The 17,509-nt window shown below is 52.8% G+C and overlaps 1 protein-coding gene across 3 annotated transcripts in view; it reads left to right on the plus strand.

Moving 5' to 3' along the window:
* Positions 1-17,509, plus strand: part of RIN3 (Ras and Rab interactor 3) — a 123,505-nt gene that overhangs the window by 20,919 nt on the left and 85,077 nt on the right. For all 3 annotated transcript variants that reach the window (XM_070593099.1, XM_070593101.1, XM_070593100.1), the window contains exon 2: positions 14,621-14,828. In XM_070593099.1, the coding sequence (XP_070449200.1) occupies positions 14,621-14,828 (208 nt within the window). The remainder of the gene's footprint in view (positions 1-14,620; positions 14,829-17,509) is intronic.

Consider the following 17,509-nt stretch of genomic DNA (forward strand, 5'->3'; position numbering starts at 1 on the left):
ACCTTTCCACGTCAGTACACAGAGAGCTTCCTCATTCTTTTTCTTTTTTTAAGAGTCTCATAGGGGGCTGCCCGGTGGCCCAGTGGTTAAGTGCGCACGTTCTGCTTCGGTGGCCCGGGGTTCGCCAGTTAGGATCCCAGGTGCGGACATGGCACTGCTTGGCATGCCATGCTGTGGTAGGCGTCCCACATATAAAGTGGAGGAAGATGGGCACGGATGTTAGCTGAGGGCCAGTCTTCCTCAGCACAAAGAGGAGGATTAGCAGCAGATGTTAGCTCGGTGCTAATCTTCCTTAAAAAAAAAAAAGAGAATATAGTTGCATAGTGTCCATTTATTTACTTGGTTCCTTTATGATGGACACCTAGATTATTTCCAGTCTTTTCCCCATTACAGACAATGCTCCAGTGAAATCCAATGGGCATCTTTGTCCGTGCATCCTTTTGCACATGTGCAACTCTTTACAGAAATATTATTCCAATGTTTGTATAGATTGACTATCTAAAATTGCTTTCTTTATAGGTCAAAAGTGGTTGAATGTTGCCAATTCTTAGTACTAATATTTCCTTAACCACTCAACCATTAAAAAAATTTTACTGAACATCTATTCTGTGCTGGGCCCGGGCACACAGCAGTAGATGTGACCGACGTTGGGACCTAGAGTTAGGGGAGCAGAGGAAACTGGCTTGTGACAAGTGGTATTGTTCACCTTTTGCTTGTTTCCAGTTTGGGTCAACTGTAAGTCAGTGACGTTGGAGCGAACCTCTTTGTCCATTAAGCTTTATTCGCCTGTTTAGAATATCTTTTTGCTATAGATTCTAAAAGGGAAATGACCTACAATATGCAGTCTTAGCCAAAACAAGAAGGCAGAGTTCTCTGGATCTGCCTGTCCAGAGCCCAGCTCAGTCCCACGTCTGAAATCCCCTCGACGAGAACTCTTCTTTTTCAAGTTGTTTTACTGATATTTTGGATAGTTGATATAGTCACATGGTTCAAATTCAAAAGGTACAAAAGCGTCTCCAGTGAAGTGGCCCCCTCCCGCCCCTGTCCCCAGCCTCCCAGCCCCACCCTCCCCCAGGCACCCTGGGTCCTTCCCCACTGCCTCCTTGCAGAGACGGCCTCAGCTCATCTCGACACACAGATGCGCACGGGCTGCCCATTGCTCTTGGTGACCTGGATTCCTGTGTCCCTTCGGCCTCCAGCTTCAGTCCCAGCCAGGAAATTGGGCCCCAGATCCTGTCTTCTCCAGTAACCGTCCCCGTGTTCAGGGAAGTTTCTAAGGATTAGGGTGGGGAGGGGAGGCAAAGGTCATCAGCTTTCACTGTGTATGACTGTTTCTGTAAGTGTTGCTATGATAAGTCTAGAATGGCGTCTGGTCCACAGTAGATGCCCAGTAAATACTTAGTGGATGAATGAATGGATGACAATGCAATCGTGGAGTGTTTGCTATATGCGGGCACTCTCCTGAACAGAAATCCCATAAGGTAGTAATGCTTCTATTCCCTGTTTTAAATGTAAGGATATTGAGGCAAAGAGACGTTTAGTCACTCGCCAAGGCCACGAAGCTGGGATTCTAACCCAGGCTGTCTGGTTCCCAAGCCCCTGCTTAAACCTCTTGGTCCATACAGCCATCCCCATCACTCAAGGTGTGATTGCACACAGCACTGGAGACAGATTGGTACTGTCATCTATGAGCTGGGTCCCGATGGGAGTGGACGGTCCTAGCCAAGGAGTGGTCCGTAGGAGAGGCAGGCTGAGTCAGGTTAGTCTGGGCTCCAGGGGCTGGCTGAGATAGGGAAAGGGGTTGGGACCTGTGAGCCAGAGAAGGTTACAGAGGGAGGGTGGAGGAACTCAGCCCGGGTTCCCGGGAGGCTGTGGGTGTCCAGGGATCTCGAGAGCACAGAGGGGCCAGGGCCAGAGGCCAGGCAGGGGGAGCTGTGAGCCAGCAATCGAACGTCTGAGAAATGGGGGCTAGAGGAGGCCCAGCACAGGGGGAGCAGCCACCAGAAAGGGCCTCCGCTGAAGCCGGGTGCCTCCCATGGGTCCCAGCAGGGCCCCGGTGCGCCTCAGCCTGGGCAGGTGGAGCCCCTAGGGGACAGCAGAGCACCCAGCAGGCAGCCTGAAGGCAGGACCAGGCGCTGGGCAGTGCCTGACACACGCGGGCCGCAGAAGGCCGGCAGCACACACAGGTGTGGAAAGTTCGAAGGCCTTTGACCTGCTAGACCCCTTGATGTGGGTGGTGACGTGCAAACTGAGACAGCCTGACCTGTTCTCAGCACTTCCGGGGTCCGGAAGACCTGCTCAAGCTGACTTCCCCTCCGAGAGGCTGTGGGCAGGGGCTCACCCCCCGGGCGTCGGGCCTGAGCTGCCCTCTGCGCCCCACCTGTCCTGGAAGGCCTGGGGTTTCTGGGTGAGGAGAAGCCCAGGGAACTTGCTCACAACAGGATTCTCCAGACACTGTCCTTGGAGCCCCAGGCGACTGGGGGACCCGCCAGGGCCCTGCGCAGTTGTTCAGCCTGTGGCCCTGGGCTGGAGGTGTTTGCCGAGCATTCGCACGTTGTCCCTGTGAGAGATGCTAATTCTGAAGCCAGCTGCTTCTCTTCCATCTCCCCGTGACCTCCACGGTCGGCCTGGAGCTGTGATTTTGGTCCTGCGTCCACCACAGGCTGGGCCAGAGGTGGAACCAGGCAGCAGCTGCGGCTCAGCTTCCACACTTCCAGGAAAAAGCACGTGGCAGAGGGAGCCACGGAAAAGCTGGCCTGGCTGCCTGCGTTCTCCCAGGCTGTCTGCTGGGGCAGGGCCAGCCGGGCTTGGAAGAGGAGCCTGCAGGTGGCACCCAGCCAAGGGTCAGCTGAGTCCAGAATCGTGGAATTCACAGTGCTGGAAGGGACCTTGGTCCTTGGTCTGACCATGCTCACTAAATACATAACCAGCTGCTGCAGCTCTCCGTGCAGAGCCCGCGGCAGACATCACCAGCAGATCCCAGCGTTCTTTCTCTGCCGAGCCTTCAGCATGACGGTCCAGGCAGCTGCTGTCAGTCAACTGGGGTTCACCTGGAAATCCAGCCTGCTTGCCCTCCCAGATCTAGTCCAACCTTCTCATTTTACTGAAGAGGCTGGCGAACCTAGAGAGGGGAAGTGAGCTGACCAAGGTCACAGTGAACAACAGAACCAGACCATGGTCTCCTGAGTGTGAGCTCAGTGCCATTTCTTTTATATCACACACCCATTCTCCTGGTAAATACAGCATTTGTCATGTCACTACTCATCTCATAAACTCTTGTTATCGCCCTTCACTTCTGCAATGTGATCCCAACTCAAAACTCCAAAAAAATTTCCCAAGAGTGTGTATGTAGCTGCAGAAAAGCTGATGCTGTCTTGGGTCACATTAATAGGAGTAGATATCTAGATTGAGGTAGGTGATGGTCATGCTCCTGTCTGAGCTGCTCAAGGCACACCTGGGAAATCATTTCCCTGTTTGAGACTCTGCATTTCAGAGGTACAAAGACAGAAGGATGCTCAGCAGGATAAAAACAGTGTGATGAGGGGCCTCAAAACCACTCCATGGTTTACAGTCAACTGATTTTCAAAAAGATTGCCAAGAAAATTCAATGGAGAAAGAATAGTCTTTTCAACAGATGGTGCCAGGATAACAGGATATCCAAGTGCAAAAGAAGGTTGGACCCCTACCTCACACCATACACAAAAATTAATTTAAAACGGAACAAAGACCTAAGTGTAAGAGGTAAAACTATAAAACTCTTAGAGGAAAATGGGGGTAAATCTTGCGACCTTGGATTAGGTAATTGTTTCTTAGATATGACACCGAAACTACTAGCAACAAAAGAAAAAATAGATAAATTGGCCTCCACCAAAACTAAAAACTTGTGGTTTCAAAGGACACCCTGACCTTTGCACCAAGAAAATGAAAAGACAAGCCACAGAACGGGAGAAAATCTTTGCAAATTGTACATCTTCTAAGGGGCTTGTGTCTAGAATATGTAAAGAACTTAGAACTCAACAACAGAAAGACAACCTAATTCTAAAACAGGCAAAGGATCTGCATAAACATTTTTCCTGAGAATATATAGAAATGGCCAATAATTGAAAGATGCTTAACATAATTATACATGAGAGAAATGCAAGTCAAAACCACATGAGATCGCACTTCATCCCCACTAGGACGGCTGTAGTAGTAGAGAGAGGCAATAACAAGTGTTGACGAGGACGTGGAGGAATTGGGAGCCTCAAACGCTGCCGGTGGGAACGGGAATCGGTGCAGCCATATTGGAGGACAGCCTGGCAGTTCCTCAAAATGCTGAACGTAGAGTTGTCATATGACGCAGCGGTTCCGTTCCTAGGTATTTACCCAGGAGAGTTGAAAACAGCGTCCACACAAACGCGTGTCTGTGAATATGAGCAGGATTATTCACAATGGCCCCAAAGTGGGAAGAACCCAAAAGTCCATCCACCAGTGGGTAAGTGAAACATGGTGTGCACAGACAGTGGAGTGTTATTTGGCAATAAAAAGAAATGAAGTACGTTCTGAGATACGTCTGTGAGCCGTGACCACATGGGTGAACCTTGAGAACATTACGCCGAGTGAAAGGAACCGAACTGAAAGACCACACGTTGTAAGATTCCATCTAGGAAATACCCAGAAGGCAAATCTACAAAGACAGAAAGTCGATTAGCGGTTGCCGCCGGCTGGGGTGTGGGGAGGGAGTGGGAATGACTGCTAATGAGTACGGGATTCCTTGCTGGGGTGGTGAACAAGCCCTAAAATCAATTATGGCGATAGTTGCATAATTCTGTGATTAACCCGAAAACCAGTGAATTGTACCCTTTAAAATGTTTTTAAAAAACAAACCGCTCCACATGCAAATGCATGGAGACGCTAGATGTAAAACACCCAGCTCGGCGTCAGCCCCCAGGGAAAGAGCTGATGCATGTTACCTCTGGGCAGCCGTGGGGCAGAGCCGGGCTGTTCAACCTGGAGAAGAGACGACCCTGGGGGTGTCGGGCAGGCGATGTGCCAGCCGTCTTCACATAGTTCAGGGGCTCTATGGGGACCCTTAAAGCAGAGAAAGTGTAGAAAAAGCAACGAGAGGAACTAAAGAGGAACAGGTTTCATCTCAGTAGAAACTGAGAATTGCTTCTCGGAATGAGTTGCCCAGTGAGGTAGTGAGCGCCCCGTCATTCAAGGTATTCAAACAGATACAACTACCTTATTAGGATGGTACAGAGAGGACGCCAGTGCCTAGGGGAACGTGTGAGGTAGAGGACAGCCTTAAAACTCCAGCGGGGTGCCGCAGCTGGAGGCTGGCAAAGGCCTGCTGTTAAACAGTCAGGAATTTGAAGCTGGTTGTTAAACCGTCGATGGCTTGATGCTGGCCATGATGGGAGTATTTATACCCTGGAAACGGGCACATCGGGCCCTTTTTTGTGGCCTTAGACAGGGGCTTCGCTAGCTCACCCCTGATCCAAACCAAATGCCCCAGCTGGTCTTTGGGTGGCTCGCCCGCCTCCAGGGTTCCCGGGTCCTCCCCACGGGCATTCGTTGGGGCTCCGCAGGGTCTGACGAGGCTTGGCTTCCTCCCGAGCTGTCCCCAGCGCCCCGTCTCATCCAGTAGTACCACTTGTGAAGCGACAGCCGCTGCTGAGTGCTTTCCTTACACTGTCTCGTTTGACCCTCACACGACCTTGGAGGCAGGTGGCCTCGTGTCCCTGCTTACAGAGAGGACACTGAGGCTCCGAGCGGGGAGCGGCTCACCGTGTTCGTCGCATCTGGGCCTCAGGGGCAGGTGTTCTCCCAGCCCCAGCGCCTGCCTCTGGGTGGCACTGTGCCGGCCAGCGTGGTCTCCGCAGGAGTGTCTTTCCCTCTGGCATCAGCTTCTGCTCCTTGGCTCAAGCCCTGTGGCTGCCACGGGGGAGGGACACGCCCCCAGTGACCTTCTCTGACTTCTGCTCTGGTGACCTTGTAGCAGCTGCCAGGAGATTTCCCAAAAAGCCCCCTGGGGCCTGATTCTTCGGCTGCCTGGGTGGACTCACAGGGCTGGACTCGTCCTGCTTACCTTGATCACCCTCAGGCTCCAGAAATGACGTTAAAACGCCAAGAAAAAGTGTGGGAGTCATCCTGGGGAAATCGCCCTGGCAGAAGGGGCAGGCTAGGTGTGTGGAGACCCCCTACTCTGTATCTCCTTGGCCTGGGATGTGCTCTGGGACCTGGGGGAAAGGTGTGTGCATTTGGGGGGGGGGGGGTTTTGGTAAGCTTTTTTTTTTTTTTGGTGAGGAAGATTGGCCCTGAACTAACATCTGTTACCAATCTTCCTCTTTTTTTTTTTTTTTATCCCCAAAGCCCCAGTACATAGTTGTATATCCTGGTTGTAGGTCTGGTTGTGCTATGTGGGACGCTGCCTCAGCATGGCCTGATGAGTGGTGCCACGTCCACACCCAGGATCCGAACCGGGGAACCTCAGGCTGCCAAATCAGAGTGTGTGAACTTAACCACTCGGCCACCGGGCTGGCCCCCTCATTTTGTTTTTAATTAAATATTTCAAGTGTAGAGAAAAACACAGCTATGCCCTGAGTACCCATAATTCATCTTTGTTAAATCTTGTCAATTTGCCATATTTGCTTCGAATCTTTTACAAATAAATAGATCATAACAGAACCAGCTGGAGTCTCCTCCACACGGCCCCCTGAGCCCATTTTCTTCCTACCCCTCAGCGGTACCCATCCTCCTGACCTGGTGTGTGTGTGCGTCCACAAGCAAGACACAGAACTGCTGTGTACGTTTGTTACACTTTATATAAACGTTTTTCTTCCTTCTGTCACTTGCTTTTTGCACTCAACATTAGCTTTTGGTTTGTTTGATTTTAAAACTTTTCCTTTTGACATGATTTCAGACTCCAGGAAAAGTTACGAAGATAGTACAATGAATTCCTGTACGTACCCCAGATTCGCCAGTTCTTCACATCTTATCACATCTGCTGTTCTGTCTCTCTCTCATTTTTTTCTGGACCTCGTGAGAGGACGTTGCAGACATTGTACCTCGCCACCCCCACATGGGAGGGGGTTTTGCCCTCTCTGCGTCGCGCGCCTGCCTGCCTCGTCTCATCTTCTCCCAAGAGAAACCCCGTCAGCTGGTATAGATACTCCCCATGTCACAAGAAGAAACTGGAGGTCAGAGTGGCTAGATGAGGCCTCCACGCCCCCCCAGCAAGGCAGGGCAGAGCGGGGATACGAACCGGGCTTGGGAGACCCCAAAGCCAACGGCTGTCCACCCTGCATGCATTTATGTGACAAACGGGTATATTTTCACATATTTACTCAAGGTGCTTTTTAATCATATAAGTAATGCATAATTAGTGTAAAAACTTGAAACAAACTGCCTGTACGTCTCAGAAATAAATGTCTTTAGTGGTGTCTTACATAGCCTTCTGGAAATTGTTTCCACGTGTGTTTGGATATATTCCAAATGGGATAAGAAACATTATTGAACCCTGTTTCGGTGCCAGGTACTGCGAGAATACACCAACGAGGGAAACTTAGCGTTTTCTCCAACAGCTAGAATAGTGTAACTGTTATAAACACAGACTCTGGAGCCAGATTGCCCGAGTTTGAACTCCGGCTCTGCCACTCGTTGGCTGTGTGACTTCGGGTGAGCTGTTTAACCTCTCTGTGCCTCAGTGTCCTCATCTTCATAGGAGACCGTTAGGTGTATGGTAGGTGTGTTCATCTGTTAGAGCTGCGGCAGAAGTTAGCACAAACCGTGCAGCTAAAACAGCAGAGGTTGGCTCTCTCACGGTTCTGGAGGCCAGAAGTCCCAAATCAAGGTGTCGGCAGAGTCGGTTCCATTCGCAGGCCCTGAGGGAGCATCTGTTCTGTGCCTCGCTCGGAGCGGCCGGTGGCCATCAGTCTTTGGCGTTCCTTGGCTTGGGACGTCCTAACTCCAGTCTCGCCGTCCCCCTTCACACGGCCCCCTGGCGTCTCTCCGTGTCTCCTGACACCTGTCGTTAGGGTTAGGGCTCACCCTAAGTCTAGGATGGTCGCCATCTGAATTACATCTGCAAAGATCCTTTTTCCAAACAAGGTCGCGTTCACAGGCAGCGGGGATTAGGACATGACTCGTTTTTTGGGGGGACGCCATGCACTCCCCCCTCCACAGTGTGTGTGAGGCCCACCCAGGGGAACCGTGTGGTGTGGGCTCTTTATCCACGAAACAGGCAAGTCGCTCCCCTGACGGGCATCTCCAGGCCCTCCCCGCCCCGCCCCATGTCGTCTGTGTACTCACGCACCTTGTACAGGTGATCCGGCCATCCCAGAGCATCTCTCCTGGAGCCACACCTGGTCCCCGCTGGCCTGAGAGCCCTCTGCGGGCGGGGACCCGGCCGCTCCATCCTGACAGGGCACCCTGGTCCCGGTGACGCTGGGAGGCCGGCCTGCCTGAGGCCGGGATTGTGCGTGGGATGGAGATGGCCTTTGCCCGGTCCTCCCATTCCATCCCACGCTCCCCCTGAGTTCTGGCCACGTCTGCACAAGGGGCCTCAGTCCTCCTCACAATGAGGCACCATCGGAACTTCCTGAGTGGCCCAGAGCCAGCGCCCCTGTGGACTGGAAACTTCTGTGCCTCCCTTCGAGATAGGCAGCCTCCAGCGGGGGCCCCACCCCAAGCTGCCCCACGCCCACTCCGACCCCGCACCGCGGCCCCCTTGGGCCTCTCCGCCCCGAGCGAGCTTTCCCCTTCTCCCGGGTCTAGCAGGCCTGAGACAGGACACAGGCAGCAGACCAGCGAGCACGGTCACCCGTACCGGGTGACTTCGTCCCTCGGGGAGCTGGTGAGAAAATTCCCGGAATGTGCCCGGATGCGGAGTGCAGGCTGGTCCCTGCAGCCCAGGGCCGGGTTTCCTCCGTCCCACCCCGTGCGTCCGGGTGGGGCCGCCTGGGTGTCAGCAGGCTGTCAGGACCAGTGGTTAGACCTAATTGCTCTTTTCCCAGGAGCAGAGGGAAAGCGAGTCACGGAATGACTTCTCGCTCTGGTGGAGTTGCTCTCGAGTTTCTGAGGCTCATTATTTCGCACGAACAGCACCATTAATTACCGAAGGTCCCTGTGGCTGCCTTTGCAGGGCCTCAGCTGAAGTGTGGCTGCTGGGAGGGAAGGTGTGGGTGTTGGGGTCACCGGCCCCGCTGGCAGATGACACATCTGATGCTATGTGGGCTCAGTGACCGTCCCTGGCAGGTAGAGCCGATGTGGCCAGGCTGCTTAGCAACAGTCACAACAGAGCAGACCTGTTACCGGCCTGGGCATTTCCCCCTTTGCCATCCTGCTTGAGCCCGCCGGCCCATCCCCGAGCCCCATCGTCAGCACGGGCATTTGCAGTCACAAGTGGGCACCCAGAGAGCTCACGTGACCCCAGGCCCAAAGTCTGCAGGGATTCAGGAGTTAGAAGGCGGCTGCCTGGCCCCATTACCCTTCTCTGCCTGGTCAGAGCAGGTGCCCGGGTCCCCGCTCCTCCTGCTCCTGTGACCCAGAGCGAGGCCCGGGCCTCCCCCAGCCTCAGCTGCTCCTCCTCTGGCCTCTCGACCTTGCTGCGGCCTTTGACACTCAGAGATGCGTCTCCCACCCCGGATCCTCTGGCTGCCAGGTCACCACGGAGGGGCCCTGAGCGAGCCCTTGTCACTTCTGCACGGGCGCCCCAGGGAGAAGGGCGCACACGGAACGAGGTGGACAGTTCCTGGAGAGCAGTAGCTTAAGAGCCTTTGGCCTTCAAGAGGTTTAGTCCGAGGAGCCGAGGTTAGCCCCTGCAGCGCTGGTCTCTAAGGTTCCTGGGATAACCCCAGGTCTCACTTGTCTTTTCAACAGTGTCAGCTGGCCTGAGGTGTAAAGAATCCTCCAAGTGGTTTGTTTCTGTGCCAAAAATTGATGTCTCGGTTCATGTTGAGCCATGTGGTTCCCAAGCTTGTGGATTACCCCTGGGATCAGAGGTTGTCTTGGGGACAGCCACATGGCTGAAGAGATAGAAAAGCAGTAGTTAATATTTACTGAATTATGTGTACTGTGCACTTGACAGATGTCTCATCAAATTTTCACAATAACTCTATTAGGTAAGGACTATTATTATTATTTTTTTTTGAGGAAGATTAGCCCTGAGCTAACATCTGCTGCCAATTCCCCTCTTTTTGCTGAGGAAGACTGGCCCTGAGCTAACATTCATGCCCATCTTCCTCTACTTTATATGTGGGACGCCTACCACAGCATGGCTTGCCAAGCGGTGCCATGTGCACACCCGGGATCCAAACCGGCGAACCCCGGGCCGCTGAAGTGGAATGTTCGCACCTAACCGCTGCACCACCAGGCCGGCCGCAGGACAACTATTTTTTTTTACAAGTGATTAAACTCAAGCCCAGAGAGGTAAAGTAACTGACCAGAGATCACACAGCCCGGATTCAAACCTAAGGCTTCTAGTCCCAGGCAGGCTTCTAACTGGGCCTTAAAGGATGGAGAGAAATTTATCCCCAACAGTTAACTATAAAAAATAGTAAACATACAGAAGAGTTGAAAGAATTTTGTAGTAAATACTCATATACCCACCATTACCCATAATGTGTTTTTTTGCGCTTTTTTCTGCTATATTTTGCTATGTTTATTTGTGCTTTATTACATATCTATCTATCCCTCTGCCTATCCATGACTCTGTCTTATTTCTTTTTATGCATTTCAAAGAAAGTTCCAGATGCCCCCTGAATATGTTAGCATACATATCATTAATTAGAGTACGGTATTTACTTACGGTTCTTTTTTACTGTTTTGGCGTAAAATTTACATATGATATAATGTAAATACGCATCTCTAAGTGTACCATTTGAACTTCATTTAACGGATTCACATAGTATGTATTTTTTGCATCCAGCTACTTTCACACAGCGTGTTTCTGAGTTTCCTCCATGTGGCTGGTGTAATTCCTTTTGATTGCTGACTGCCATTCCATGATGTCTGTCTGTCCGTTCTCCTATTGATGGCCGCCTGGACCAGTTTTGCACTAGTGTGAGGAAAGAGCTGCTATGCGCGTTCCTGTGCAGGCCTTTCTTGCAGACACACACTTTCATTCTCTGGGGTGTTTACCAAGTGGAACGGCTGGGCCCCAGGACAGGTGTACATTTAGGTTTATAAAAAACTGCCTTTTTCCAGAGCAGTCGGACCAGTGCACATTCTCATCCACTATGCGTGTGAGTCCTGGCTGATTCCCATGCTCCCAGCACGTGATGTTGTCAGTGTTTGTAATTTTAGCCCTTCTGGTGGTTGTGTCGTGGCGTCTCATTGTGGTTTTAATTTGCATTTCCCTCATGACTAACGATGTCAAGCGATTTTTCACCTGCTTGTTGGCCCTTTGTGTCTCTTCTTCTCTGAGATATCGTCAGATCTTTCGCCTGTTTTAAAAATTAATTTTCTTATTCCCTGTTAGACGTGTGCTTTGCAAATGTTTTCTCCCAGCCTGGGATTTGAGTATTCATTTTCTTCACGAGCTGTTTGAAGTTTAAGGGTTGATGCACCTGGTGGTTCCATCTTTTCCTTGGTGGGTCTTGCTTTCTCTGTCTGGTCCGATAAACTTCTGCCTGTTGGAGAGAATGTTGAGGGAGTAATAGGGAATCTGAGGGAACTGCGGGCGGATGGAGCAGCCTGAGCAGGAGCGCCGGGCAGGGAGCGCAGGTGTTGCTGGGGAGATGGAGTGCACCCCTTTGTAGGGGAGTCTTCCACAAGGGGGTGCTCAGAAAAGGAATACCTTCAATATTAGGAGATTGGACTGGATTCTTTAGGCAGTGGGAGCCATTGAAGGTTTTGGAGCAGGAGAGGGACATGCTCGGAGCCTGGGGCGGGCTTTCTGCTTGGTCACCCTGAAAGCAGGACACAGGTGCAACTGTCAGGGAGGTGGAGGTGGGGGAGCGGGTGTGGCTCAGTGGATCCTCGAAGACTTTCACTGGGCCCGGAGGGCACCCAGGCCCCCGGGTCTTCATGGGCCCGTTTCTTCTTGCCGAGGAAGCCTGCAGGCTGGTGTGGCCAGTTGCTCACCAGAAGCCCAGGGAACGTGTTCATATGCCTGGATTGCCGCCCCCTCACAGGTTCTCCCCGGCCAGGCAACTCCAGGCCTTTGCTGTCCCGTGTGTCTGGAATCTCTTCCCAGACAGCTGCATCCAGGTGTTCACTGAGTCACCTTTTCAGGGAGGGCTCCCCTGACCACCAGCTGTAAAAGTGGTCCCCCACGGGGTGGGCGTCCTTTGCTTTCCTTGCTGGCACTCATCGCCATCTCGCTTAGTCCCGGTCACTCGTTCTCCTCATCTCTCACCTGTCTCCTCTCCTAGAGGTGAGGGGCTTCTCTTCCGTTTTTACTGTTTTGTTCTCTGCTCTAACCCAGTGCCTAGAACAGCATCTGGCTCTTGCAGACCCTCAGAAAATATTCACAGCGCGAGTGAGCGCGAGGCAGAGCCCCTCATCTCTCCCGGAGCCTTTGTCTGACCCGTGCGTTGGTTCTACGGGAGAGAATGGGGACCCTTGTCCCAAAGCCCAGCTCCCAGCCAGGGCCGCTGGCCAAGGGAGACTTCTTCCAGGCCCCCTCCCCCCATTGTACACATGGAGCAACTGAGACCCTGAGAGGGAACAGACTTGCCAAAGTTGAAGCCTAGTTAGTGGCAGAGAAGAAAGGGGAGCCCGTCACTCCCGCTCCAGCTGGTATTAGAGCCCTAATTGGCCCCTGGGGGAGGCCCCAGGCCAAGTGGAGGAGGTTAAGGATGATTATAAAGCCTTTTGGTGCCAGAAGATATTTTTGTGTTTCCAGGGAAATTGGAGGAAGCTGACAGGCCCCAGAATGCTTTATTTCTGGGTAATTCTGGCCTCCACTGTTTTAATTGCTTTCTCAGAGGAGATGCTGGGACCACACTCCGGACCTGGGAGGAGGTGAAGTTACACCAGCCTCAGCTAGGCCGGCCTGGCCTTGAGCTCCAAATGAGACCCCGTGGCCTCAGTTCCACAGCCCACGGACGTCCGTGGGGCTGCCCCACTCCGTCCTCAGCTCTAGTATTTCTGCAACTGCCTGGGACGCCCCTGTTGTCCTGGTGACCTGGCTCGCTCTTGAGTGTGGACCCAGGGGGCATCCAGAAATGCCCCCCGACACACACAGCATCTGTAAGGGGGCGGGTTCCCTCCCGTGAGGGTTCGGGAGTGGGGGCATCAGAGGAGGGAATTTTAGCCCACTGATGTTGAAACATCCCTCATCACCACACGTCTGCCCAGTCCGGTCTCTGCGAAACCCGGCTGCTTAAACAACACAGCGCTGCTGGGCCCGTTTAATCCAGCACTTCCCGGCCTCCCGCCACAAGGGAGAAGCAGCGAACCGCCCGGCCCCCGCCCTCCCCTGCTGGAAATGCTGCTCCCTCATCAGGACTCTGGGTCGTGCTGTCCTAGGACCCCCCCACCCCTCCCCACAGGACACAGGGCAAAGGGAGGCACCAGCCGATCTTCCTGGCTTTATAAATCTCCCTCTCTGTCTGATGAGGGGTTTCGCCCCTGCAGACGCCCTGAGAGGTTTAGCTCCTCAGGCAGAACACAGAGCTCACCTGGCTCAGGACTGAGGTGCTGAGATGCTGTTCGTCCTTTTCTAGCATCAGAATGTTCCTGCCAATGCATTTTGGGGGTCGAGTGGAGTGAGCCTGTTGGGGAGGGTCCGGGCCTCTTAATCTGGACCGCTACTTTCGTTTTGCTGTTTCTTAGACTCGTGAATCTCGTCCTTCCCCCACCCTGACCTGTTAACACATCCTGGTCCTGGGGGGCAGAGAGTGTCGACTGGGAGGGGGCACGAGGGAGCCTTCTGGAAACATCTGTATCAGCACAGCTAATAGAAATATGATGCAAACCACATATGCAATTTTAAGTTTTCTAGTCGCATTAAAAAAGAGATAGATGAAATTAATTTTAATAATGTTTTATTTAACCCAATATATCCAAAATATCATTGCAACACATAATCAATGTAAAATATTATGAATGAACTATTCTACAGCCTTTTGTTGACACCGAGTCTTGGAAATCCTGTGTGTATTTTGCACTGACAGCACCTCTCAATTCAGACAACTTACTTTTAAGAGCTCGATGCCGCCACATGGCTAGTGGCCACGGTACTGAATGGCACAGATCTCTGCTTTGATCTGGGTTACACGTGTGTAGACATATGTAAACATTTGTCTAGCTGTATAGGGAAGACTTGTGCATTTCGCTGTGTGTATGTTACACATCATTTTAAAAGTTTTTAAAATACCCTCTTCAGGGCTCTCCTCTCAAATGCCCGCCACGTCTCCCTGACTCCAGGCTGGGTTGGAATTAGCTGCTTCTGCTACACTGTGTTTCCGTTACAGTTGTTCCAGTCTTGTGCGACAGCTGGTTGTTTCTGTGTGCGTCCAACCCAGTTTATTATCAGCGCCTTACAGTGAAGACCACGGCTTGTTCATTCTTTAATTCCCCAAAGGGCCACTGGCTTCATAGATGCAAAATAAATAAGACGGTTGAGTTGAATGCCCGTTCGTCATACCCCCTCTCTGGGTTGGATGGGCTGCTCATTTGGTTCTCTTCTCAGTCCTCTTCCAGATGTCGGCAAAGGAGAGGGCGAGGAGGAGGAGGAGGAAGACGGCGGGCCGCCTTGTCCGCCAGCCGCCCCGAAGAACTGCCTTCCTCGCCGAGGCATCAGCGTCCTGGAGAAGCTCATCAAAACGTGCCCGGTGTGGCTGCAGCTGGGGCTGGGCCGGGCGGAGGCGGCCAGGATCCTGCACCAGGAGGTGGCCGGGGTGAGTCGGGGCCTCTGCCCTTGGTGGCCGGCAGACAGGCACGGCCATCAGGAGCCACGGGCTCTCTGGACAGCGGCCTGTTTCCTTTCTTTTCTTAGGTTTATCCGATTTTCAAACCAGGTGTTTTTTCCAGAACTCAGGAGCGAGGGGCAGGGCGGGGGGGGGGGCCGGGGGGGGGAGGGCTGGTTTCCGTTTGGGAGAGCAGGTGTCCCCGCTGGAGAGCACGAGAATGTGTGGCTGGTGGGGGGCTGTCCCGGCCTCTGGGTGCCTGAGAGGCAAGATGGACTGTTCCAGAACCCAGCCAGGCATCGGGGACTAGAGGGTATCAGGAGGGAGCTGAGAAACCGTTTTACGTAGAAATGAAGGAGCCCTGTAATGGAGTCAAAAGATTTGGGGGAGTCAAGCTCTGTGAGTTGAGCAAGTGGCTTCAATATTCTGAGCACCTTTCTCCCTTTGAAATGGGACCATTCATAGGACTTTCCTCCTGTCGTGTAGGCATTGCAGGGGAGATCAACAGGTAGATAATGAAGTCTGAGTCACAGCCATCAAAGGCCACCCACCAACCCCCCAACGCGTTTTCTCTTACGTGCTGCTTCCTTTTTAAAAAACATTTAATTTAACTGTAGAAGCAGTACACAAAGATGTTCACTGTAAAAAAAAAAAAATCAAGCAGGACAGAAGTGATAAAGTAAAAAGTCAAGTATCTTATAAAGGTCTTTGCCACCTACTCTTTTTCGCCTAACCTGCTTCCCAGAAGTCTATTCAGTTTTTGCTTTTTTTGTTCAGGTGAAATTCGCAGGACACCAAATGAGCCATTTGCAAGAGCACAGTTTAGTCCGCTCGGAGTGGTGTGTAACCGCCAACTCCGTGCGGTTCCAAAACGCTTCATCAGCCCAAGAGAAAGCCCCGTGGAAGCAGTGACTCCCCACCTGGCCTGCCCCTGGCCACTGGCCCCCGCTGGTCTGCTTCCGGAAGTCATTTTTGCTAGAAGTGCACAGTGTATCCTTCTCATCCTTCTCCTGCAGAGTGCCGCATCCATAACAGCTGGCGCTCGTCTGAGTCCTTCACCTGAATTAGCAGTCTAGCCTCCCAGCAGCCCCCTGGGGTGGGTATTACTGTTGTGCTCATTTTACGGAAGAGGTGACTGAGTGACAGAGAGGTTGAGTGACCTCCCCAAGGTAACACAGCGAGCAAGTGCCCGAGGTGGGGTTCAAACCCAGGCAGCCTGGTTCTCCTGTGCCGTTATCATACGTGCAGGTCTTATTTGACTCGGATGGAGCCGTGTCTCTCAGCCCGTGGGCACTTTTGCTGTCCCTACCTTCGGTGTGGTGTGTGGTGCTGTGCCGTGGCTGGGGAATGGTCCAGGCTCGTAAACACGTGGGGTTCAGTGGGTTAGCAGACTCACTCACCTTGGACCAGAGAAAGTCCGTCAAGTCGGCACTTGTGCCTGAAAGTTGGAATTACTGGACCTTATGGGGCTTCCAGCAAAGTCCCAACCACCCCTTGCCACAGACGCCCCTGTCCCGGGGCATGGGGACCACATAGGCCTGAAGGCCCAGCAGAATCCCTCTGACACCAGGCGAGGCCTCCTCCAGGCATCAAGACAGGTGCCCGGTGGGCCAGCCCGGCCCCATCTCAGTGCCAGGGTTGGCCTGGGTGTCTGCGGATGGGCAGGGAGAGGAGTGGAGAGGACAGGCAGGGAGGCTGCAGTCCTCAAGGAAACAAGATCTGTTGTTTCGTTCCTCCCCACTGAAAGGTTTTCAGTTTTGAACTGACTGAGGGCTTCAGAGCAGATGATGAAACTGTAGACAGTAAAATCGGGGACTTGGGCCGGCAGGTGCTCCGGTCAGCTTCCCCAGGCTGCAGCCCCGCCCACTGTCCGCTCCTCTATTGGATCCTGAGGGGACCTGCTTGCCTCCCTTCCCAGGAGGATGCAGCTCAAACGCAGGCTTAAGTGCAAGGTTTTGATGCTAAGAGATGGCCATTTCCTGGACCTTTCTTGGTCATCCGGCATGTGTGTGGATGGGGGTGGACCAGACAGGAAGGACTCATCCTGGGAGAAGACAAGTGGACCTCCAGGGCCAGCTGGGCCGGGCGTAAGTCGTGACCGCTTTATCAAAGGGTTCAGTCTTCTCTTCACAAAGTTTAAGATAAGTGTGGAGAATGCTTATCACTAGCAGGCCCTGTCCTGGCCTTAATACCAAGTACTGCGTGTCATCTCGTTTAACCCCGTGATAATCCTGTGGGGTGGACTCTGCTATTCTCCCCATTTTACAGATAACGGAACTGAGGCTCAGAGGAATTCCCTAGTCCGGGCTTCCCCAGAAGCAGACCCCGGGACAAGGATTTAGGTACAAGTGGTTTATTTGGGAGGTGACCCCAGGGAGCACCAAAAGGTGCTCATGGAAGACAGGTGATCGTGCATGTCACCCTGGGGGCAGGTGGCGCTGGATCCTGCTGGGGCACTCATCTCAAGTCATCTCACTGAGGGATGAGGGAGCCTGTGTTATCTACCACATCCTGATAGCCATTGGTTATAGACTGTGGGGTGTGAGCACTCATGTTCCAGCACCTCTTCTCTGCCCTGAGTATGAGATTATCTGATTCTGACCAGAAACAGCCCGTGGACAAAGAGATGCCGAGCGGTGGGGTAATCTGGGCAGACTTCCTGGAGGAGGCAG

This window comes from Equus przewalskii, chromosome 25, assembly GCF_037783145.1.
Source record: "Equus przewalskii isolate Varuska chromosome 25, EquPr2, whole genome shotgun sequence".
Taxonomy (NCBI): Eukaryota; Metazoa; Chordata; class Mammalia; order Perissodactyla; family Equidae; genus Equus; species Equus przewalskii.